The sequence below is a fragment of the Tyto alba genome, unplaced genomic scaffold (genome assembly GCF_018691265.1).
Source record: "Tyto alba isolate M040663 unplaced genomic scaffold, T.alba_DEE_v4.0 Super-Scaffold_48, whole genome shotgun sequence".
In the NCBI taxonomy this organism is placed as follows: domain Eukaryota; kingdom Metazoa; phylum Chordata; class Aves; order Strigiformes; family Tytonidae; genus Tyto; species Tyto alba.
This window is the reverse complement of record NW_024881324.1, coordinates 8,536,021-8,555,992: the sequence shown is the minus strand read 5'-3', so window position 1 is coordinate 8,555,992 and position 19,972 is coordinate 8,536,021. Positions and strand designations below refer to the sequence as shown.

Genomic DNA, 19,972 nt, shown 5'->3' with positions numbered 1-19,972 from the left:
TTGGCAATTACTTCAGCTGGGACCGCTGGTGAACATTTGATGAACTCTCGGCACCAGTTCATTTAGCTCTCAAAAGCCCTGCATCTGAAAGGCAATTGGTGAAAACACCATGCGAAACCCCGCTGAAGAACGAAAGAAGTGAAATTGGAAAGAGCACTTGAGCAATAAGAGAAAGCAGGCAATAAGGCCAGGAGCAATAAAGTAAAACATTGCGGGGGAGTGCAAAGAGCCATCAGTATGTTCAGGAAAGTGGAAGTTACCTGAAAATAAAAATGGAAATCCTGCAAGGACCAGATGACTAAGGAGAGAGCAGCAATGCAGCCGACAATGTCTGACTAGAAAACTGCAGAAACCTGACAAAATATGCAAGCCTTTTCATACCCAGCCAACAGCTGAGCCACAGGTAAACAAATACGTGGAGGATTTCATAAAACCCCCCAAGTATTTTCTCTGTTTTAAATTATATTAATTATGGGTTCAGTAGCTAGGGATACTGTTCAAAATAACAAACAAATGCAACCACAATGAGTTCTGTAAGCGACCGCCCTTAGCACTAAAGGAAATCTTAATAGCTTGAAGGTGAGAATTAAGTCAACAAAGTCAACAAATAAAATAAATGCATCTTTTATCACACCATTACCAAGGGAAGAAAATGCCAAAAGGCAGAACTAGAGATGCTTCTCCTGAGGCCTTGCTGGCAACACAAGATTGCCCCAATTTAATTAAATAAGTTTTGTTAAATCAGTTCAAATCCACGTGGACTGTTATGGGTTAAGAGTAGGTTAAACCAGTGCCTTGTTGACAGATAAATCAAAAAGACAGCCTGTCCATACAGCCTCTTGTGCCAGTTTAACTTCATTAATTTAAAAGCTACATCTGAAGTTAAATTAACATAAGCCATCTAGAAATCTCAGCAAAGCACCACCACTAAGACTTGAATGATTTTGGATCAGTAAATTCAAAATCACTTCTAAAGCCACCTCAGATTCCAGCCCACCCACACCATGACCTGCTGTCTTCCGTGATGGTTTTCTACTGCAAACAGAGTCAGATTTTGTCTTTGGAGGAAATTTAAGCTACAATTCCACCTCTAAATATTCAAATTCTATACTTCGGAAAAGGTACTGGCTCCAATGTCACATTTTTAATCTATATGGGCAATATTAAAAACACAGCAGATGGAGACATCCCTGGTCTCACATGGGGTTCAAAATCTGAGTTTTGCAGAACATCCTAATCTATATTTTTGTGCATTTACCAAGGCTCTCCCTACCCACAAGGGACTCCTCACAGCCAGGCAGCTTTAAAAGTGTTCCAGCTCTTCTGTGCATCACTGTTATATAAATCTGCAAGATTAGAAGCTACACTAAAAATAACTGGGTCGCTAACAATATAGCCACTGCATGACCTTAGCCAGCATGACATGGCTGATCTGGCTCAAAAAGCTTTAAGATGAATAAACTTAAACTATACGGGTAAGTTTTACTTTATTCAGTGTTTTATACATGCATATACATGCACACACGTATGCGCATATACCTATGTATGTTCTCTTCAATAAAAAGCAAGGATTGGAGACAAAGATCAGAAATACAAATAGACGATTTTTAGATTACTATAATAAGCTTTGCAGAAGGTATTTCATAATTTAATGAGATAATAAACCATCATAATTACCTGTATTTTATGTACCACTCCCCTGCCCTAAGGGGAAAGAAAAGCTTTAAGAACAGTCAAAAACCAAAACTCAACACTCCTCCAGACTTAAACAGGGACCCATCCCACCAAAACTGGTGAACCAGACACCTTAATACCTGAAAAACATACCTCTGAGGGAACTGAGAGTTTTAGCCCATTTCCAGCTCTAGCCCTTGAGACGTTTTCTAAATTGGAATGGAACCAAGGGAGTACCATCACACTCACAGTGCAGATGCAAAAGCAAAGCAGCTGTTGTCACTCACATCTTCACCCAGCACTATGAGTGTCAAATTAAATACTACTCAGTTTTACTGAGCAGTTCCTTTAGAAGGATTTAGCAGCCAATTATTACATACAATCATCTCCCTGAAGAAAAGAGGTGTCAAGGTGAAAACCAGTGGGGGACCGCGGGGGGGGGGGGGGGGGAAATAGTGAGCTATGCCTTCTCCAACAAGCCACGAGGAGCAGAGAAGATCATCTGTGGTGTCAGTCCCCACCACAGTGCCCATGAGGTTCCCCGGGTCGCAGGTGACAAGCAACAAGTGAGGGCAGCTCTTCCTCTATACCTCCCTCTCAGCAGATAGCAGGGAACTCTCTACAAGTATTTCTTGGCAATGTTTCGATTTCATTTCCCATTCCATCTAGTGAAAGAAAATCACTGTACAAGGCACAGTCTTTGGATCAGCTATAGCTGACCCAGAACATCAATCTCCCTGATCTAGACAGCTGTGATGGAAAGTGAGACGTGTCAAAAGCTAGGGTTCATCATTATTTAAATGAATCATTTGAACACTGCTATAAAACAAAGTGCTACTCTCCCCTTCTTCAATTTGTCATGCTTCTAGACAAGAAATACAATGAAAAACTATAGTGCCTTAATTTATAGAATCTCAGAAGCAACTCCTGGGGTGGGGGAATCAGGCTACAAATACTGTGCAAGCAACAGTATAAACAGAAAAATTGAATGAATCAGCTTCATAACACAGTAGGGTAACAGCAGCTACAGGAAACACGTGAGCTATGCCCAAGTTCCCCTGTGCTAAGAGCAACTCAATGCAGAAACTGTGATACTGAAGTGAACCTGCTCATGAAGCAGAGGATGTTCATGATCTGGGGAAACAAGAGTAGTTTCTGCATCAGTCAGTGGGATGCAGTAGAGAGCGAGGACTCCTCGGGAGAAGCAGCGAGGGTTTACAGCGTGTGAAATGCTCTTCCAGAGCAGCACAGACGGACTGTAACTATTATCAACAGCAATATTAGATGGCTAATCAGCTATCCAAAAGAAACAGCTATGGCTTTTAATACCATCTATAAGAAAAGAGCAGCTATTCCCTTCTTTCCTATAAGAAATAGAAATCTGCAAGAAAAAAAACAAAGCCGGGGGGGGGGGGGGGGGGGGGGAGGCGGGCAGGCAGGCAGGGAGGGGAAAAAAATCCTTCAAATACTGCAGCTTTCACAATGGGAACTCCATCAGTTCTGCATAACACATGGCACAGGAGGGCTCTGCGATGCCACCAGTCAGGGGCTGGTTGCTGCAGATGTCAGTAAGCAGTTTGCTTTCATCAATAACACAGGATGCCTGTAGCATCACCAGTTTTACTTTGTTCATTGTTTACCAGAAAACAGAACTGTCTTATCTTTTATTAGTGGACATTTCTTAAGGTTCCTTGCCTTTGTTTTTTCTCTCCCTAAGTATAAATGAGCACATTTACAAGTAACACAAATAATACAGTCCATGGAGAAAATGAAGCTACACTGTGGAATATTCTTGTGTGAGGATGGAAAATTTAAAGCAATGATAAATGCATTAAGTTACACTTCACGTATCATTAGGTAATGCTAAATTCTATCCTTAAAATACCCAACTTGATAACGCAGCCCTCCTAACAGAGGGGCAATCCCCCAGCAGACACGGCGAAGCACCACACTGCATTATGTAATAACATTTTCCAGAGGAATGAGCAGAGCACTTTCTGCAATGCATGGGGAACATACAAGCTGTCACCATGCACTCAGCAGCATCTTCTATAGGGACTGTGTAGCAGAATCAAGTAACTCGTGAGTGTATTAAAAGGAAGAATAAATGACATTCAAGTAACATCCATGCTTTGAAATGTAGGTAGTGCCTAGCATCATGGCATTGCCTAATTAAAATCTACATTAACTCAAAACGACACGCATCCAGAGGTAAATGACTCACATATGCACCTCACCTTTGCCTGCCTATTGAGCTGGTAGAGTACAGTTGTGCACTGTGACACCCCCTTCCTGCACCCAGCTAAACGCCACTGATTATATGTGCTATATATACATATAGACGGATGAGAAGGGGGGGGGGGGGGAAGGGGAAAAAAAGAAAAAAAAAAAAAGAAAGAGGGGAGGGCAGGGAGAAACAGAAAAAGCCATCTTATCCCATGGAAGAACTCTCAGGGGCTTGTCAGCTGATAAGGTGTGCTGCTGTCGTTGAGTACTGCCAGTGCTCAGACCCTCTTGCTCTTGTTTCATCCACCCCAGCAATGCAGCTGAAAATCTTCATAGATCCTCCCTCTGATACTCAAACTGGGAAATAACCACTGTGACACAATGCTTTGGAGCTTTTCATTTCTACACTCATTAAAATAATTAAGATACTGAGACTAACATTAGTTTTTTCGTGGGGTTTTCCACATCCTCGTTAAAAGGTTCCATGGCCGACATGACTCAGAAATTTAGAGCTCATTATACAGAACCACCTAAATTAGTATTCTGTTCATGGGCTTAATAGGTATTTAAGCAATGTAAGAGACAGGTTTTGTTTTGTTCTTTTTTAATTGATAGAATAAACTGTATACAAATGCTCAGAAAGTCTCACTTGTCAGCGAAGCAGAGAGAGCTGAATGAGCTGAGCACGAACAGCCCTAGGACTCTTTGTTGCCAATAAGGCAAATGAGACCATTGGGTTTCCTCCTCCATCTCCCAGCCCTCCGTAATTAAAGATAGCAGCTCACCTAATGTTCAGGAAACGCCGTAAACATTTGTTTTCATTAGGGCTCATATTGGGAAACCACGCAGATTCTGCTGAATAAAACCTAGCAGAAAAACACTTCAGTAGAAAAGGTTGGGATGGTCCAAAGAAACAGCAGAGCAAGGAACAAACAAGGAAGAAAACAAAGCACAAAAGTCAACAACTAATTCATTCATCCTAGACTGTCTCATGTTCGCTAAAGTAGTACAGAGAGGAACACAAACAGAAAATGGATTTCTGTTTTAAGGACTAAAGGGTTTGTTGCTTTTCATATAAAATTACAGCAAACCCCCAGAAGAGCAAAACATTCTCCATACTACGTTAAAAACAAGAACATGAGTGGGAAAAACAAAAGTCACTCTGCTACCCTTATTAATTATCATTCTGGGGGGAAAAAAATACAGGAAGACAAGATAAGACTTTCTTCTTCCTACATTTTTTTGGGGATCATAAATAACACTGCCCTACATCTTCAACACGTGCCCTTGAAGTCCTGCCTTCTTGATATCTAAAGTAAACACTATAATATTGAAGGGGCAAGTGAGAAGCAAATATCTTCACAGACATTACCCTTGCACTACTACTTACTGCTAGTAAAAAAATAATTTTTCTTCTGGAAGCATGTTGCTAGAAAGTTTCCCTTAATTTCCCACCCAAAAAAAAAGGTGCCTGACTCAGGGGATTCTATTTTGTAATAGAAAAAAGGATTCCTGAATGTGTGCACATCCTCCAGCCTCCACTTAAAGAAGATTTTGTCAGTTTGCTTTTTAAGTCAGGAACATCAAGTTCTAAAAGATGTGTCCCTGAGCAGTGAGAAGAGTCTTGGAAAAAAAGTACACCCAGAGGACAGGAGATCAGAACAAGCAGATAGTATCAGGGTCTGGAAATCTGCCCAGACACTAACATACTGTTGTCTGTCCTCATTTCAAACCCTACTTCAGCCCAAAGAGCCTTTAAAAATTGTTGTATGAAGATTAAGTCCACACTTCCTTTTAGAAGACAGACTAACAAGAACTTTAACAAATTCCCTTTTAATGTACCTTTTTCATGTTGAAAATTAGAAATAATGATGTGGCAGACCTGCATTTCTAACTACATCAGAGCTATGTCTCAGGAAAAGGATCTTTTTCTCTGAGAGCTGAGAAGAAACAAGAAACAGCAACAGCCCCAGGCCCTGCCCTTCTCATCCATCCCAGCCCAGACACTTACTTCCTCCATGGCAAGAGGACAGAGTATTTTGGTAGTGACCTGTCAGTGTTTTGCAGAAACTGAGAAATTAGCATACAGCTGCACCCCTAGGCTGGCAGAGGGCTTTGAACAGCACGTAAAAACTCGATAGAGAAGCAAACCAATCTGAAGCCTTGAACTGAAGACAGCATGTAACACCGCAGTATGAGACATATACACACCCCAAACAGCTGAAGTAGTCAAATTCCTCAAACCAGATAGTTTCAGAGTAGGGGGTGGGAAACCAGTGCTTGAGAAGATGCAACCAAGAAGCTGAAAATAATAACCATAATTTGAAGTAAAGTTCTATATTGGAAAGTTTCTGTGACTGAAATAAGAGGAACACAGCGTGGTTTAGGAAACACAGCATACTTTTGTTATATGAGCTATTTTCATTGAATTACCCTGTAACACTGAAAAAAAGATATAAAGGAGAGTTTATTCCATTTTTACCATAAATGACACATAGTCTTTGTAGTCCCACTGAATTAGTAGCCCTGCACATAAGGTATAGCTTCAGAGGAAATGATGTGATGTAGGACCTTCAACACCAACACATACTTGGTACAAAGGGCTCTGAATGAACGAACAATCCTGTGGGTGAAGAAGACATCTTTCTCTGACACTACAATAACCAAGTACCCAACAAGTATAAGACCTAGATCAGCAGCCGCCCATTCACTAAACACTTAATTTCTCAGCGTTCACACTGACCAACTTCAACAGAGGCAGCAAGCCGACATGAGCCAGGTTAAGAGCCTGGGGAAATGCGTAGCAGAGTACATGGCATCACTTTCTGATGGCTCATTCTGTGGTTTAAAACATAGTATATCATAACTGACAAGGAAAAAAAACAAGGCTCTTTGCTGAAGAATCTGAAAAAGCAGAAGGATGTTAAGCAGGGTTACTCCAAGTGCAGCCAAAACCAGGGGTATTTATTTTACAGCATTTTGCAGCCTGCAGACATTTTAGGAAAATATCCGACCTACTGAAATCAATAACGAATAAGCACTGTCTTTCAGTGGATCCAGGAGTTACCTCTTGCTATTTAAAAATGGATTTGAATGCAGTTGTGCTGATAAAGCACTCTGAAAATTCTCCTTCAGGGAGATAATTTCTTTTTTGTTTATTTATGAATATCTATGTTAACTTAATACCAGAACAAGGAAGTGGAGACAAATACGTACATCCAAAAAGACACACATATATAAAACAGATATAAATAAATAATATAAATTATTTTTACTTTACTCTTCAAAACAATAAACAAATATTTCTCCAATCTTAAATCCCTCAAAATTCTGCCAATTAATTTTGAAGATGGAAGAGAGATAGCGTGACTAAGTGGCATACCAGGCCACACAGTACGGCAAGAATTTGAACATCCATACCCTGTACCTCAGTACTAGGCTACTAGGAGCTACCATGGTTTTATTGCATGAAGAGGAACAAATGTTTGAATTCATGTTCTAGTAGGGTCCTGCAACTGTAAACTTCAAGGAAAAAACAACTTTTTTTTTATGTGTTCTTTTTCTGAATTACTCCAGTTAATTCTCCTGATAAGAACAGCATGGCCTTTACTCAAATGCTATCTCCCCTGTTTTTCCATTTCTCATCTGATTCACCTTTAAAGTTTATTCTGTAGTCTATTTGGAAACTGGAAGCAATTAACTACTGGTACGATATGTAGCACATGTATCAAGAGTCAATTTAATGATGAGGTTTCTACACAACAGAAATGAAACAAAACTGATTAAAAAACCCCAAACCTTGATTTCATGGTACCATTTGCCTAGGTATGACTCAATACTTACAATCTAATTTTCGGGTAATGAGAGGATTTCATAGGCCTAGAGACATAAAAGTGAGGTTCTCAGAAATTGTGCCACACCTGGTTTGTCATCTTGTACTCTTATGAATCAAGTGGGTAGGATGAAGTAGATTTCAAGAAAAATCAATAGCAGTCAATTTTTCCAGCATAAGACAAATGTAAAAAGTCCAAGCACACTGAGATACTGCAATTAGCAGGCCAGCTTGGTTTCAGGCTGCTGACCTACAAGTCAAGGGGTTTGAAAGATTTCTCAGTCCTTATTAAGAAAACTTCATGATTTTCAATGTGCAGGTGTAAAGAAGATGACACTAAAAATAGAAGTAATCAAGAAAGTCCCAGCTGCTCACTTTCACAGTAAACTAGACGTATGCAAAAGAAAAACATGAGACTCCCTTCTAAAAAAAGAGTTGATTAAAATTTTAGAGTAATTTATTTTTAAATACACATTTTGCTTGACAACTTGCAGAACAAATTGTCACAGGGCCAGGAATAAGCTAAGGCGTAATAAAAGAGCACAGAAGACAAAAAGCAAAGGGTTTCAGAGTCTCTCACTCACCTCACCAACAAAGTGGAATGACCAAAAGAGACAAGATATTTGCTTGTTTGGAATGAATCCGACAGCAACTTTATCCCAGAGGACTGAGCTGATCAGGGCAGCCTGCAACAACCCAGAGGAGTTGATGCTCCTTCTCTTCATCTTCCTCCCCATGGCCACCTCTGCTGTGCTTGCTGAGGTGCCGAGGGGATCTGTCCCCAAGACCAGTCCCACTAACCTAGCAGAAACCCATGTGCCTTTGCTTTTGCTAGGTGGCAAACTGTTCTAGAGCCAGCATAAATAGGGTCAGGGGAAGAACGGTCTTCCTTATGTATCTCCTGGCTGCACAGCAGGCCATTAGGCTGTAATTTCAACCCAACGCTCTCAACAGGAGGCAAAGTGATTTGTGTTAATCTGACCAACACACCAATGTAGGGTATTTATGCAGTTGTAAAACAGAGGGACTTCTCAGTAGGCTCCTGACTGTGGAAAGCCACAGATGACAGTGCTCAGGAGGCAGAGGAGAACAGTGCAACATCGCAATCATAATCACCTGAGGCACGATCACCCTAAAGACAGAAAGCCTCCGAAGATGCAGCTACCATAAGAAACAAGTGTTCATTAAAACAGCAGTGCAGCTAAACCAGCCTTCTGGGTGGGATGTCCCCTTGGCCTCATAAATTGTGGTATAACTTCGTGGTTGGAGAGCACTTTTCAAACCTCTAAGTCATCCAGCAGACCACTGACAGTAAACCACCGACACCAAGCAAGACAAAGCTTCCCCAAGACAAGGTGTTCAGAAATACAATAGCACGTGTGCAAAGGAAAATATCCTATCTGTTGCAGAACAGCCAACTACCCAAACATCCACGTTTCTCTCAAAGTGGGGATATACAAAGCTGTAATAAAAAGCTATCAAAATTATGATGAGGTGCAAAGAAAAGTCTCTCAGACTTAAAAGGCTAACGATGTGTTGTCTCAAGTTTTCATTTCTTCATCAGAGAAATTTTAACTTGCAGCAGAATATGTTTATATTGAATTCCAAAATCTGCCATTTAAAATAAATAAATTCCAAAAGCTATCCTAGACACTCAGCATACACACACACACAGACATTACCAGTTCATTTATTTTGCAGAATTATGACTCCAATGAACAGCTCTTCAACTGTGAAGAAAGATCAAATCAGATAATAGCTCCAGGACTGACCCTTTTAACTAGGGATCTCCTCACTCTCTACTCATACCCCCAATTTTTCATTCATATAAATGATATCTGCAGGATTTATTGAAAGTGAAAGCTTTACAGGTAAATGACACATAGCAATAGAAGAGATATTAGAAATGAGGTTTGTGCAAAATCTACTTACATTATTGAAAAGATAAATAATGGCTGCAGGGGCTCCAGGAAAGGAGGGCAAAGGCGGAGAAGAGGAAGAGTGGACAGTCATCTCCATAGTAACTACCACTATGAAACTCAGGGGAGAACTTGTCTGAAAGCTGAAAGAAGGATGCTACCAGTGGAAACAGACTGCAATACAATGGGGGGTGGGGTGGGGGTGGAATTAAAAACAAAACAAAACAAAACAAAAAAAATCCCACAAACTTGCAAATAATTTGCCACATGGTCAGTGATCCTTTAAGCTTTAATCAAGAGAGAAACGTAAAGGAAAGCCAAAAATCAAAACATAATGATGATATGGCTATTACTGTACAAATTATTTAACAATAAACATACCATTAAAATAATAAAAATACAAATGTTCAGGTTAAGAGGAAAAAAAAATAAAATAGTTTCCCTCAGGAAATCCTGTCCTACTGGATGCAGCAATGGATTAAAATAAAGGAAAAGCACTATTACCAGCATAAGCTAGGCCAAATATGTAAAGTATCTGTGATTTTTCTGTCAACACAAGAGAGCCAAGAAGATTCCAGAGGAGAAATTTACAGTTTAAAAAAAAAAAAAAAATCTATGATTTTCAAATTCAGTTCAGAGATAGAAAACTTTTATGCTCCCAAACTTCAATGCTGGTTATGAGAGCTGCCCTGCTTCTGACCAGTGCTCGTACCACCCCATACCTCTCATCCATCAGGTAATCTTGAGACACGCCCCCCCCCCCGCCCCAACTTGGGATAACATCTGCTTTGATCTGACCCATAACAACACTAACACTCCCGCTGTAGTCAGTTTTGGTGAATCGGCAGTAGCCCACACTCATGCTGCCATTTGCAAGGAAAATGTTAAGAATATATTCCTACCACTCACACATTGTCCAGGTCAGCCACATGAATAAATACAGAATGAAATTTCCTATAGTGTATGCCAAACCAGCATAAAAACAATCTTCAAATACTTACAAAAAAATACCCCAAACCCACCAAATATACTTAAACCTCAACGTTAGCATACATTTCCACTTTAAAATATTGGAATGGTGCTCTGTTTGTTTTTGTAATATCATCATCTTTGCAGAGCACATAGGACAACATTAACTCAGGGTAGCTTTTAACTCAGCACACATACAAAGCAGTCAGGTCAGAATTAGAGCAGAAATTATGTTGTATGCAAACAGCCCATGGTAAATCTCTAAATGTCCATAATAAAAGAAACTAGATGCTTCCATCACGAGTTCACTTAAATATTAGTTAAAACACAAACTAGGTCTTACAGAACTCAGCAGCAAGATCTTCAGAGATCTTGTTTGGAGACTGGAGAAGCTATAGTAATGCACTCTACTAAATCACGTCCAGCCTACCTCAACAAAATGAGAAATTCCTTCTGGCAAATCAGCCTTACATCCCAAATGTTAGACTGAATTAAAGTATTAGGAGCCCACTATTACTACAAAGTAGAAAATACAAACAATCTTCAGCCTGTACTTCACTTCCCATATCCTTTGTTTCCTAATCCTTCAAAAGACCACTAAAAAGTAGCCTTACTTCATAAAATTGTTCCTAAATTTAATCTCAGCTAACTACTTACTGACATATATTACAGCATTTTACATCTTTATTTCAGGAACAGGTTTCTGCTTTTCCATTCTTGGCCTTTTATTCTTGCTACAATTATTTTTATCTGTTAACATCTTTTGAAGCTCAAATTTTAATTTTATGTGAGGAACCAAATCTGTTTCATTTAATTCTGAAATCTTACCCATACTTGATGGTGCTGAATGTTTTCTTGCTAAGTAACCTATTCTTTTCCAAAAGAGTAAGACCACTGGAAATGCTAGGATCATTAATTTCTAAGAATCAAATTTTTAAAATAGAATTCCAATCTTTAAAATAACCTAACAGAAGAAAATCATGGGGTTGCCATGATCTGCAAAATACAAATATATGCCTTTTTTTTTTGTCTTTGATTTTAAATTCATATTGGGGGAATTATGAATAGATGAACAAGTGGAAAGACACTTACTTGTAATACATGTTAAGTTTTGGGTTGTTTGGGTTTTTTCCCCCATTCATTCTGCAGAATCATGGAAACTGATTCATGGAGTGAGCAAAGCTGTAGGAGATCTCATGGGCCTCACTGTTTGTTTGGTGAGGATGCAACATTTTACCTACCAGGGTAATGTGACCCAAAGCAAAACACATACTTATTTCAAGTTATCCATGTTTCCACTATTTGGGATGAGGGGGCCTGGCAAAAGCCAGGAACAGCTAAGGGCACAGCAATGAGTCCATCTCTGCTGATGTGACAAAATCCCTGGGAATGTCCACCATGCATAACATTTCTTTTGAAGCAGCATGGGGCTTTGGGAAGAAAAACCACTCACTGGTTGTCCAGATAGAGTCCTCCATGGAAAATGTTTTTAATACCAACCTGTCTTTTTGAAATGCCACCTAAGCAGATTGTCCATGAATGGCTTACTCTCTTGACGGGAGAGTAATAGAAAGGTAATTTTCAGAGAGGAACAAAGTCAAAAAGGTTCTAAAAAGGATCAATTCAGACAGGTTGCTCCTCTCCCCCAGATCTCAGTGGCAGCAGTCTAGGCACTGGGCTGAGCCATCAGCCAGTAGCTGAACTGTAGTATCAAGGTAAGCGAAGGCCAAGCAACAGCAGAGATGCTCATGAAAAATGGGAGAAGCAGCTAGATGCAGCAAAGAGTTATGTTAACCCAAACAGCAGGCTAGAGTCTTACACAGACAGTGGCTTACGTGCATCAAAAAACCTCTTCACATTGACACATAAATTTGCTTGGAAAAAGTGTCTTTCAGTACAGAATCAATTATTTCCTATATCAGTTCAAAGCAACCTCTCCCTGGTATTTAAGCAGTCAGCATCTGACCTGTCATACGCAGGGGTGAGACATCCCAATAAAGTGAATGACAGTAGGGATCTAACAGCTGAAAGAGCGTTTGCCATACACAGAACTACAGAAACAACTGCACCCGTCTGGTCTGGCTCTGGAAACTTCCTTGGTCCCTCAGGGGATGAGCCCAAACTCAAGGTCATGAAGACCTCCTCCTGCAACTCTGACTTCTGAAGAGAAGGTGGCAGGTGAGGGCAAGCGAGTTTGAATCAGACATTGCTTAATACTTCTCAGCTGCTATAAATCATACCTGCATAATTATTAAATCACTACTTGGACAAGTTGTTTACATAGCTGTCTACCCACAAAGTTAAAGTGTTCCCAGATTCTTGTACCTTGTTATATCTTTGCCTGTCGAATAGAAGAATCCATGTCAACAACTTCTCTGTGTGTTCCTTATGAAAATACTGAAAGAACACTAATCACCTGATTTTTTCCTTTTTAAACTACATAGAATAATCTCCTTGACCTGCATTATAAAGCAGGTAATCCATCTTTTTACTATTTCTGTGCAAATCCACTCCAGTGCACTATTATTGTTTTGTTTATAAGGCTTGTTATTTAAATATAAATGCACTGCACTAAAAATATATTCCGCTCCTATCAGAATTTCCAGAGGGGGGTAAACAAAAAAAAAAATCAGAATTATTATGTATAAATTTTATTGCCATTTTGGTTGTATTATGGATTAGTGTAGTTTTTCATAAGCAAACAACTAGTGCAGATTTGCATAGCCTACTGAAATTAGAAAAAAAATAATAGAAGCACCTGGTTGATAAGTAGGATTACATTACGTGGTAGCAGGCAACAGCTGAATACAAATACATTATATAGTGTTTCAATTAGTTAAAAGACTATTCACTAAAAAGGTCCTGGAAAAACACTTTGATATTACGAGCAGTCTCCCACTTTCACACCTGAGTCATAATACACTGCTTTCTCCATCATCTACAGTAACAAGCAGAAATCTCCCACAAACTTACATAAATAGGAACAGGATTGACCTTGTTTTACATCTTGCATGGAAGATGCTAGTCTAGTGCTAAAGAGACTTTATTCATTATTACCTATAAAAACAATGTGACAAAAAAAAGGGGGGGGGGGGGGAGGAACAAGAAACCAACCCTGAGTTCCCTCAATCTTTTGACAGCTGCAAGAAAGTCTTTTCCAGCCCAAGTTGAAAAGCATGTATCACTGAAAGAAACCACTTAAATTAGCAGCTTGCCTAATATACAGAAGCTTGCAAATCCTCGACTGGCTTTCTTTTTGTGCTTGAGGGTGCAATACGGCTTTGCCAGGCTGGCAGCTGTGCAGCCACCAGCCAAAGGAGACCAGCGTACTCACCTCCCCCCTCCTTGGCCACATACTCCCAACCTTTTCATTTGACAAACCTCAACACTCATCTTGCCCCACAGTAAGCCAGTTCAGGGAGTTAAATTGGCAACTAAAAAAAAAAGGTTGTTAAAAAAGACAAACAGGAAAATGAAGGAGGCAGCAGGGGGCCAGCACGAGACGAGGGGCAGGAGCGCATCCCACGGATGGGCCTTGCTGTAACGCACAACCACACTTCTGACTGTCACATGCTTAAGACTGTTAGCAGAAAGCTGCTGTATTAATTAAAGGCCTCAGAAGATTCCTAATAAGCAATTTCTGGCCAATCTAGCTGTGGTAGTTTAAAACACTACTGCTCCCCAGTGGGTTGTCCCTTTCTCTTGCCGCCAGCAACCTTCCCGGTAGCAGAACTGGACAAAGTGTCTTTTCCCAGGAGGTGCGCACACCCTCAGTCCAGGGGGGGACATCCATCCACTCTGCTGCTCCTGCAAGGCGGGGAGATTTCTTCAACCCTACTTTTCTTCTAAATTAAACTCTTTGTCCCCCTTAATGGAGAAAATATTCTAACATCAAGTGAAGAACACCCAGTTTTAAATCTTGACGACTATTAAAACCAGTCAACCTCCTCCCACGTCTCATAGCCTTCTATTAATAGACCTTTACAATAAAAGATAAACACATTTGTGGACTTGGCAATTCCCTGTGTGCAGTTCTGGTAAGGGGGCCATGTAAATGAGTAGTCAACCTGATTAGTAACAAGAAGCAAGCAATAGCCTACCGTCACCAAAGATTAACATAATGTCACATCAAGCCTGCTTTGCATGCGTCTCTTCTTGGATAAGGTGAACAGCTGTTGCTTGAAAACACATAGCTGTCTCTGCACACTCTTATTAATTGCCAGTGGTTGTAGTCTTAAGAGTTGCCCATAAAGTGTACGAGCATCCAGCACAGTGACCAAACACCTTTGGCCTGTTACCTATGCACCTTCTCAACTGAGAACTGTAGCTGGGAATTCGTAACAAGAACATGCTGCTACACTGACATTATGCTTCTCCTTCAGCAATTATCTTTTTTATGGGTTTTGAAAATGCACAACCTTTGCTCTGTGAAGACCATCCAACCTAATAGTCTATCCAGCCTGTATACTGATGCTTTTGTTCATCTCTCCCAAAAGCATTGAACAAACTAGCAACTCACATAGCAATTAAACAGCAACCCATTACACAACAGGTTCAGTGTAACATTTGAATGCTTAGCTTTTTCAAAATGTTGGGATAAAGCCAACATCTCCTTACTGGCTGAAAGTAGTATTTACGCCTCAGAACTGACCCCCTGCTTCCCTCCCCAGACCTGGTCACTAGTAATACACACAGCTGAAATAAAAGCAAGCATTTTCCATTCTTTGAGTGTAAGCTCAAATAAATTAAGTATGTTGAAGTCCTGAGCTTGCCACTACTGCCACTGCCAATCCTCCCCAAACCCCATTTATTTTATAATTAGGGCTTACAATTTTTGGATTAGTCAGGAGACAGGAGTACTCTTCCTCCTTACCACCACCAAGCTATCGCAGCTGAAATCTGCAGCATCACAAAAGGCAGGCTGCACACTTTCAGTAATGTTCCATGATTTCTGTTGCAGTCTAAATTGCTACAATTAAAAAGAAATAGAGATGGGACTTTCCTGGTTGGCTGCAAAACTGCCTGTGTAGGAAGCTTCCTCCAGTCCCCAGAGTGCAAAGGTGTCAGTTACTGAGGAAGTACCCACAGGCTAGTTGGAGCCATTTGAAGCCTAACAGCACCAGGCCACCACATTCAAAAGCTTGGTCCATCAAACAAAGTATCTAAGTGAGCTTCTGAACAAAACCTGCAGCACTACACTACATCAGCATACTTTCACCAGAACTGAAATCTCTTTCCTCCCATCACAATGCTCTCTTTACAGCATGTGTGGCTCTTCAATGAAGCTATGTTACTAGGAAAGGGGTTGAACCTGAGAAAAAATAGATGCAATAAACCTGAAGTAGTGTTTGGCTGGGGGTGGGGGTTCTACTGTTGTGTTAACACAACTGGGCACATATTCATGAAATAAGGAATATTCATCAGTAACCCCTGCATTGGTCAACAGGCAGGCTGGTGGGGATTTACCTCCCTCACGGATGCTTGTCAGCACCCACCTATCTACAACTAAGTCCTCTGACCAGTAACTCACTGGGAGTATCCACTGCCTAGTTTTGACCCAAGGAGAATCTACACCAGAGGTGACTGGCATAGTGAGACCACAAGGCAATGCTAACTGCTAGCAAGCACACCCTTCGCTCAGCTTGTCGTGAGAATTTCTCAAAACCTGATGAGCTGAGGCAGTGAACCCATAGATCCCGTTTCAGTCCCATCCACCCTCCTCATCCTCCTGCATACCCTTTGTCCACCCAACAGTCCTGGCACAACTCTTTGTGGGATCCCAAGATGACCTGGATTGAGGAAACATTACGTATTCAACTAAACGAAACAACCTAAAAAGGAAACCAGAAGACATCGAAACACTCAATATGCTCCAGTACATCTTAAGAGAAGGAGCCCAGAAGAGGTCTGTCTGCAAAGAGGAAGCTAGGGGAGGAAAAAAGTAGATAAAAGTCTGTGTTGGGTGTAAATGGAAACAAAACGGGCACGATCTCATTCACAGCAACTGCAGCAACAAACGTAGTATTATTTCAACAGTTCATGATGCATGAAGAACTGAAATGATGCCTTGCCTTCCACAAAAGCCAGGAAGTATTTTTTATCTTGGCTTCTCTTTTTGGGTTTTGTTTTGTTTTTAACCTGAAAAGTACCAAAGTCACTAAGTTGCCTATTATTAGGCCTGACCACCCAACTGCTTCTCAAGTGTCTGAATTCCCACAGCTAAAAACTAGCAAATATTCCTAAAAAAAAAAATTTCAACCACAATACTCAAATGCAGTTTCTTGGGAGTGGTGATGCAGCAATCCCACTCGTTTCTGAAGCTGGACTGTGCAGGGCACCAAAAGCAGGGAGAGTGTAAGGGGCAAGGCCTCCTGCCCCTTGCCAGCCTCAAGAGAGAAAGGGAATGACCCCTCGGTTGCACTGGTGGCTGCTTCTACAGCCATGCTGTGAACAAGAGATGAAAACTCATGCAGATTAAAAATAAAGAGCCCTGGTAAAAAGCCTCAATCCATCTTCCTCTTGCCATTATTTTAAATCCTAAGCAGCTCTTTGAACCTACCCATGGTGTGACCCTGCAAGTGGTTATGTCAGCACAGCTGAGGAACAAGGGGACAAAGCAAGTGCAGAGGGCAGCAAAAATTCCTTAAGATCACGTGCAACAGTGGCAATGCTGTGAAACGATGATCACTGTTTCCCAGGATCACACCTACAGTGGATTTCACCTAAATTTCTAAGCAGAAACCATTTTCAAGCTTCTGTTGTATCGCATAAAGCCAAAAATAAACACACAAATACTCTTCCCCTGACCAGCAGTAGGAAGGCATAAGCCTTACAACATTTCTACCAGTATGGAAGATAACACAAATTTTATTCTGATCCACCGGAGGATGTAACTGGGCACATTAATGAGACTGAGTCTGTTGTTTGGGGTGTAGAAAAGGTTGTGGGGACCAGGGGAGGGGGGTACAGGAACAGAAAGACAGGGGTGTCCAGGAAAGCACCACCCTCCTCACCCCTTTGGGCTTCTCAGGGGAATCATAAGGTTGTGCAGAAAATTGGAGTATTTCTTTTGTTTGAAAGAGAACTTTATTTTATGGTTCATTTTGGCTTGGGACTAGGATGCACTGAGTATGGAGGAAAAAGGTTGAGAAAGCATTTTCCATTTCTGTCTTCTAAATGGCATTTTTCAGACAGCCTGTTTCAGTTCTTACTTCACACAGAGGACAACTCCCAGCCTCCTGCATTCTCAGCGTATTTTCTATAATGGATTGGCTTGAATCCTATAATTTTAATCCACATTTTGCACATTCAGGATAAGAACTTGTACGAGTTCAACAAGGACCTCATAACTGACTTCTAAGAAAGAGGAGGCAGCTTGCTACAGCAGTATCTCAAAGTAGTCCTCTGCAACCGATACCCACCACCCTGCCTTACTACACAGTTTCTCTTCTCAAAAGCATTTGTTTAATTCTTCTTTTTAAAAAAAAAAAAAAAAACAAACGAACAAACAAACAAAAAAACTTCACGTGGTTTCATTCACAGAAAATTAAACATAACAATGAGAACACTAACTGCTTTGGTGATGCTTTCCTTGAAATTACACACATATGCATATTGACATGTCCCTGAGAGGCCAAAGCCAGGGGAAGAGGAGGGAGGGCCGGAGGTGAGAGAGTCTTAAGGCATTTAATTTATCAATCACCTACTGTGAAAGAACCACTGCTTTTCCATGCTTTCCAAAACAACAAGAATCATCTACACTGACGGATAAAGCAAAATTTACTATATCCTCAGGTTACTAGAAAGACTCCACGCTGGAACGTCTATCTAAGGTAGGGCAGTATGTGCAAACATACCCTACTGATAACATAATCACAACCTTATAGCATAGAAGGGACAAAGCAGAAAGGCTATACTTTAACCATAATGCACTACTGACCTTTTCCTCGAGGGCCCTTCTTCAAAATCTGAAGAACTAACATCGTTGCTCGTTGAAGACACTTGCGATGCATCGTCCTTCTCATTCTCCAGCTGTTCTGATCCCGGTCCTAATCCTTTAGATTGGCCATTAGTGAGAAGCCCTGCAAACGTGACAAAGCAGTACACAATATTCAAAACCTGTATTACCAGTGCCAAGTGGATTTTATAAAAATTCACGCATGACACTAATGATAGCGAGCTGACACCCAAAGCAACCATCTTGCAAGGAGATATACTGATAACATTGATTTTGCACAGAAGTACTCCAGTGAAAACCTGCCTGTTTGTGTGTTTCCGATTTGGTTAACTGTAAGGCCCCAGTCCCAAATAAACACACTATAAGTGTTTGCAATAGTATTTATAATCTTGTCACATCCCTCATTTGAAAAGGGATATAGCTTAGTCAAATTCATCCCTGCTTTGCAGAACTCCTGCTGACTGGCATGAGAGTCTTCTGCATTTATCTGCAGATCAATATAAAATTAAGCTGTCATTTAGTCCAATTTGTTGTCGTTTGGTTCTTCATCCTGCTGCTTCCAACTACTGTAATTATGATCCTTTAAAAAAAATAATCCTAAATCCCAAAGGGGTGAACATCAAACATCTGTTTTTCAACTCTGGTTCTTCTGGCCAAGTGTTACGCATCTACAGAAACTCCAGACTGGCAGCAAAGTTACACAGGGCAGGGGAAATGTCTGCCACAGCTGCCTTCCCTTTTGTGCCTTTTCTCTCCTGGAAGAAAACTAAAGCAAGAAGAGTCACATAGCTGGAAGACAGCATTAGGCCCTACACAAGCATAATGTTTAACAAATTTTGCCTATTCTACTCAAACAAGTAACTACAATACAATGACTCTTACAAACAACAGCCAACGGACGGTGAAACCGCTCATGCTTAAGGAAGAACTAAAATAGTAACAAATTCTTCAGTCTGCTTTGGAATGAGAGGGAGAAAAATTACTAACAATTTTATCAGCTCAGTATTTACTCAGTGTTTTAAGAGCTTATTACCAGAGGAGCTGCAGTTTTATCCAGGTGAATGGTTTCCTATCTTTCCACCAAAATACTTTTGCAAATGGCATAATAAAGCTTTGTCTCACAGCTTTACTTCCTCAGAGAAAAGCTGGTAGGACTTCCCTCTGTCAGCCATTTCAGTCCCCCTTTCTATTAATTGCAACTTAGAAAACAGGGAAGGGGGCCAACTCCTTCCAAGATAAGCCAAGCAGCAAGGCTGGTAAGAGCACCAAAACCACTTACTAATAACAACAGTTCAAAACTTCCCACCAGTGCTACGTCAGCGCTACACCATTTCAGATCTCTCAGGAAAATCACTGTTTGGCACCATCAATACAGTTACTCAGCACATAACTGAG

General features: G+C 40.7%; 1 protein-coding gene across 2 annotated transcripts in view; it reads right to left on the bottom strand.

Annotated features, from left to right (window-relative positions):
• Positions 1-19,972, bottom strand: part of JARID2 (jumonji and AT-rich interaction domain containing 2) — a 223,709-nt gene that overhangs the window by 78,077 nt on the left and 125,660 nt on the right. For both annotated transcript variants that reach the window (XM_042806804.1, XM_032987760.2), the window contains exon 3: positions 18,560-18,701. Coding sequence is in view for 1 of the 2 variants with exons in the window: in XM_032987760.2 (XP_032843651.1) it covers positions 18,560-18,701 (142 nt within the window). In the remaining variant the exon portion in view is untranslated. The remainder of the gene's footprint in view (positions 1-18,559; positions 18,702-19,972) is intronic.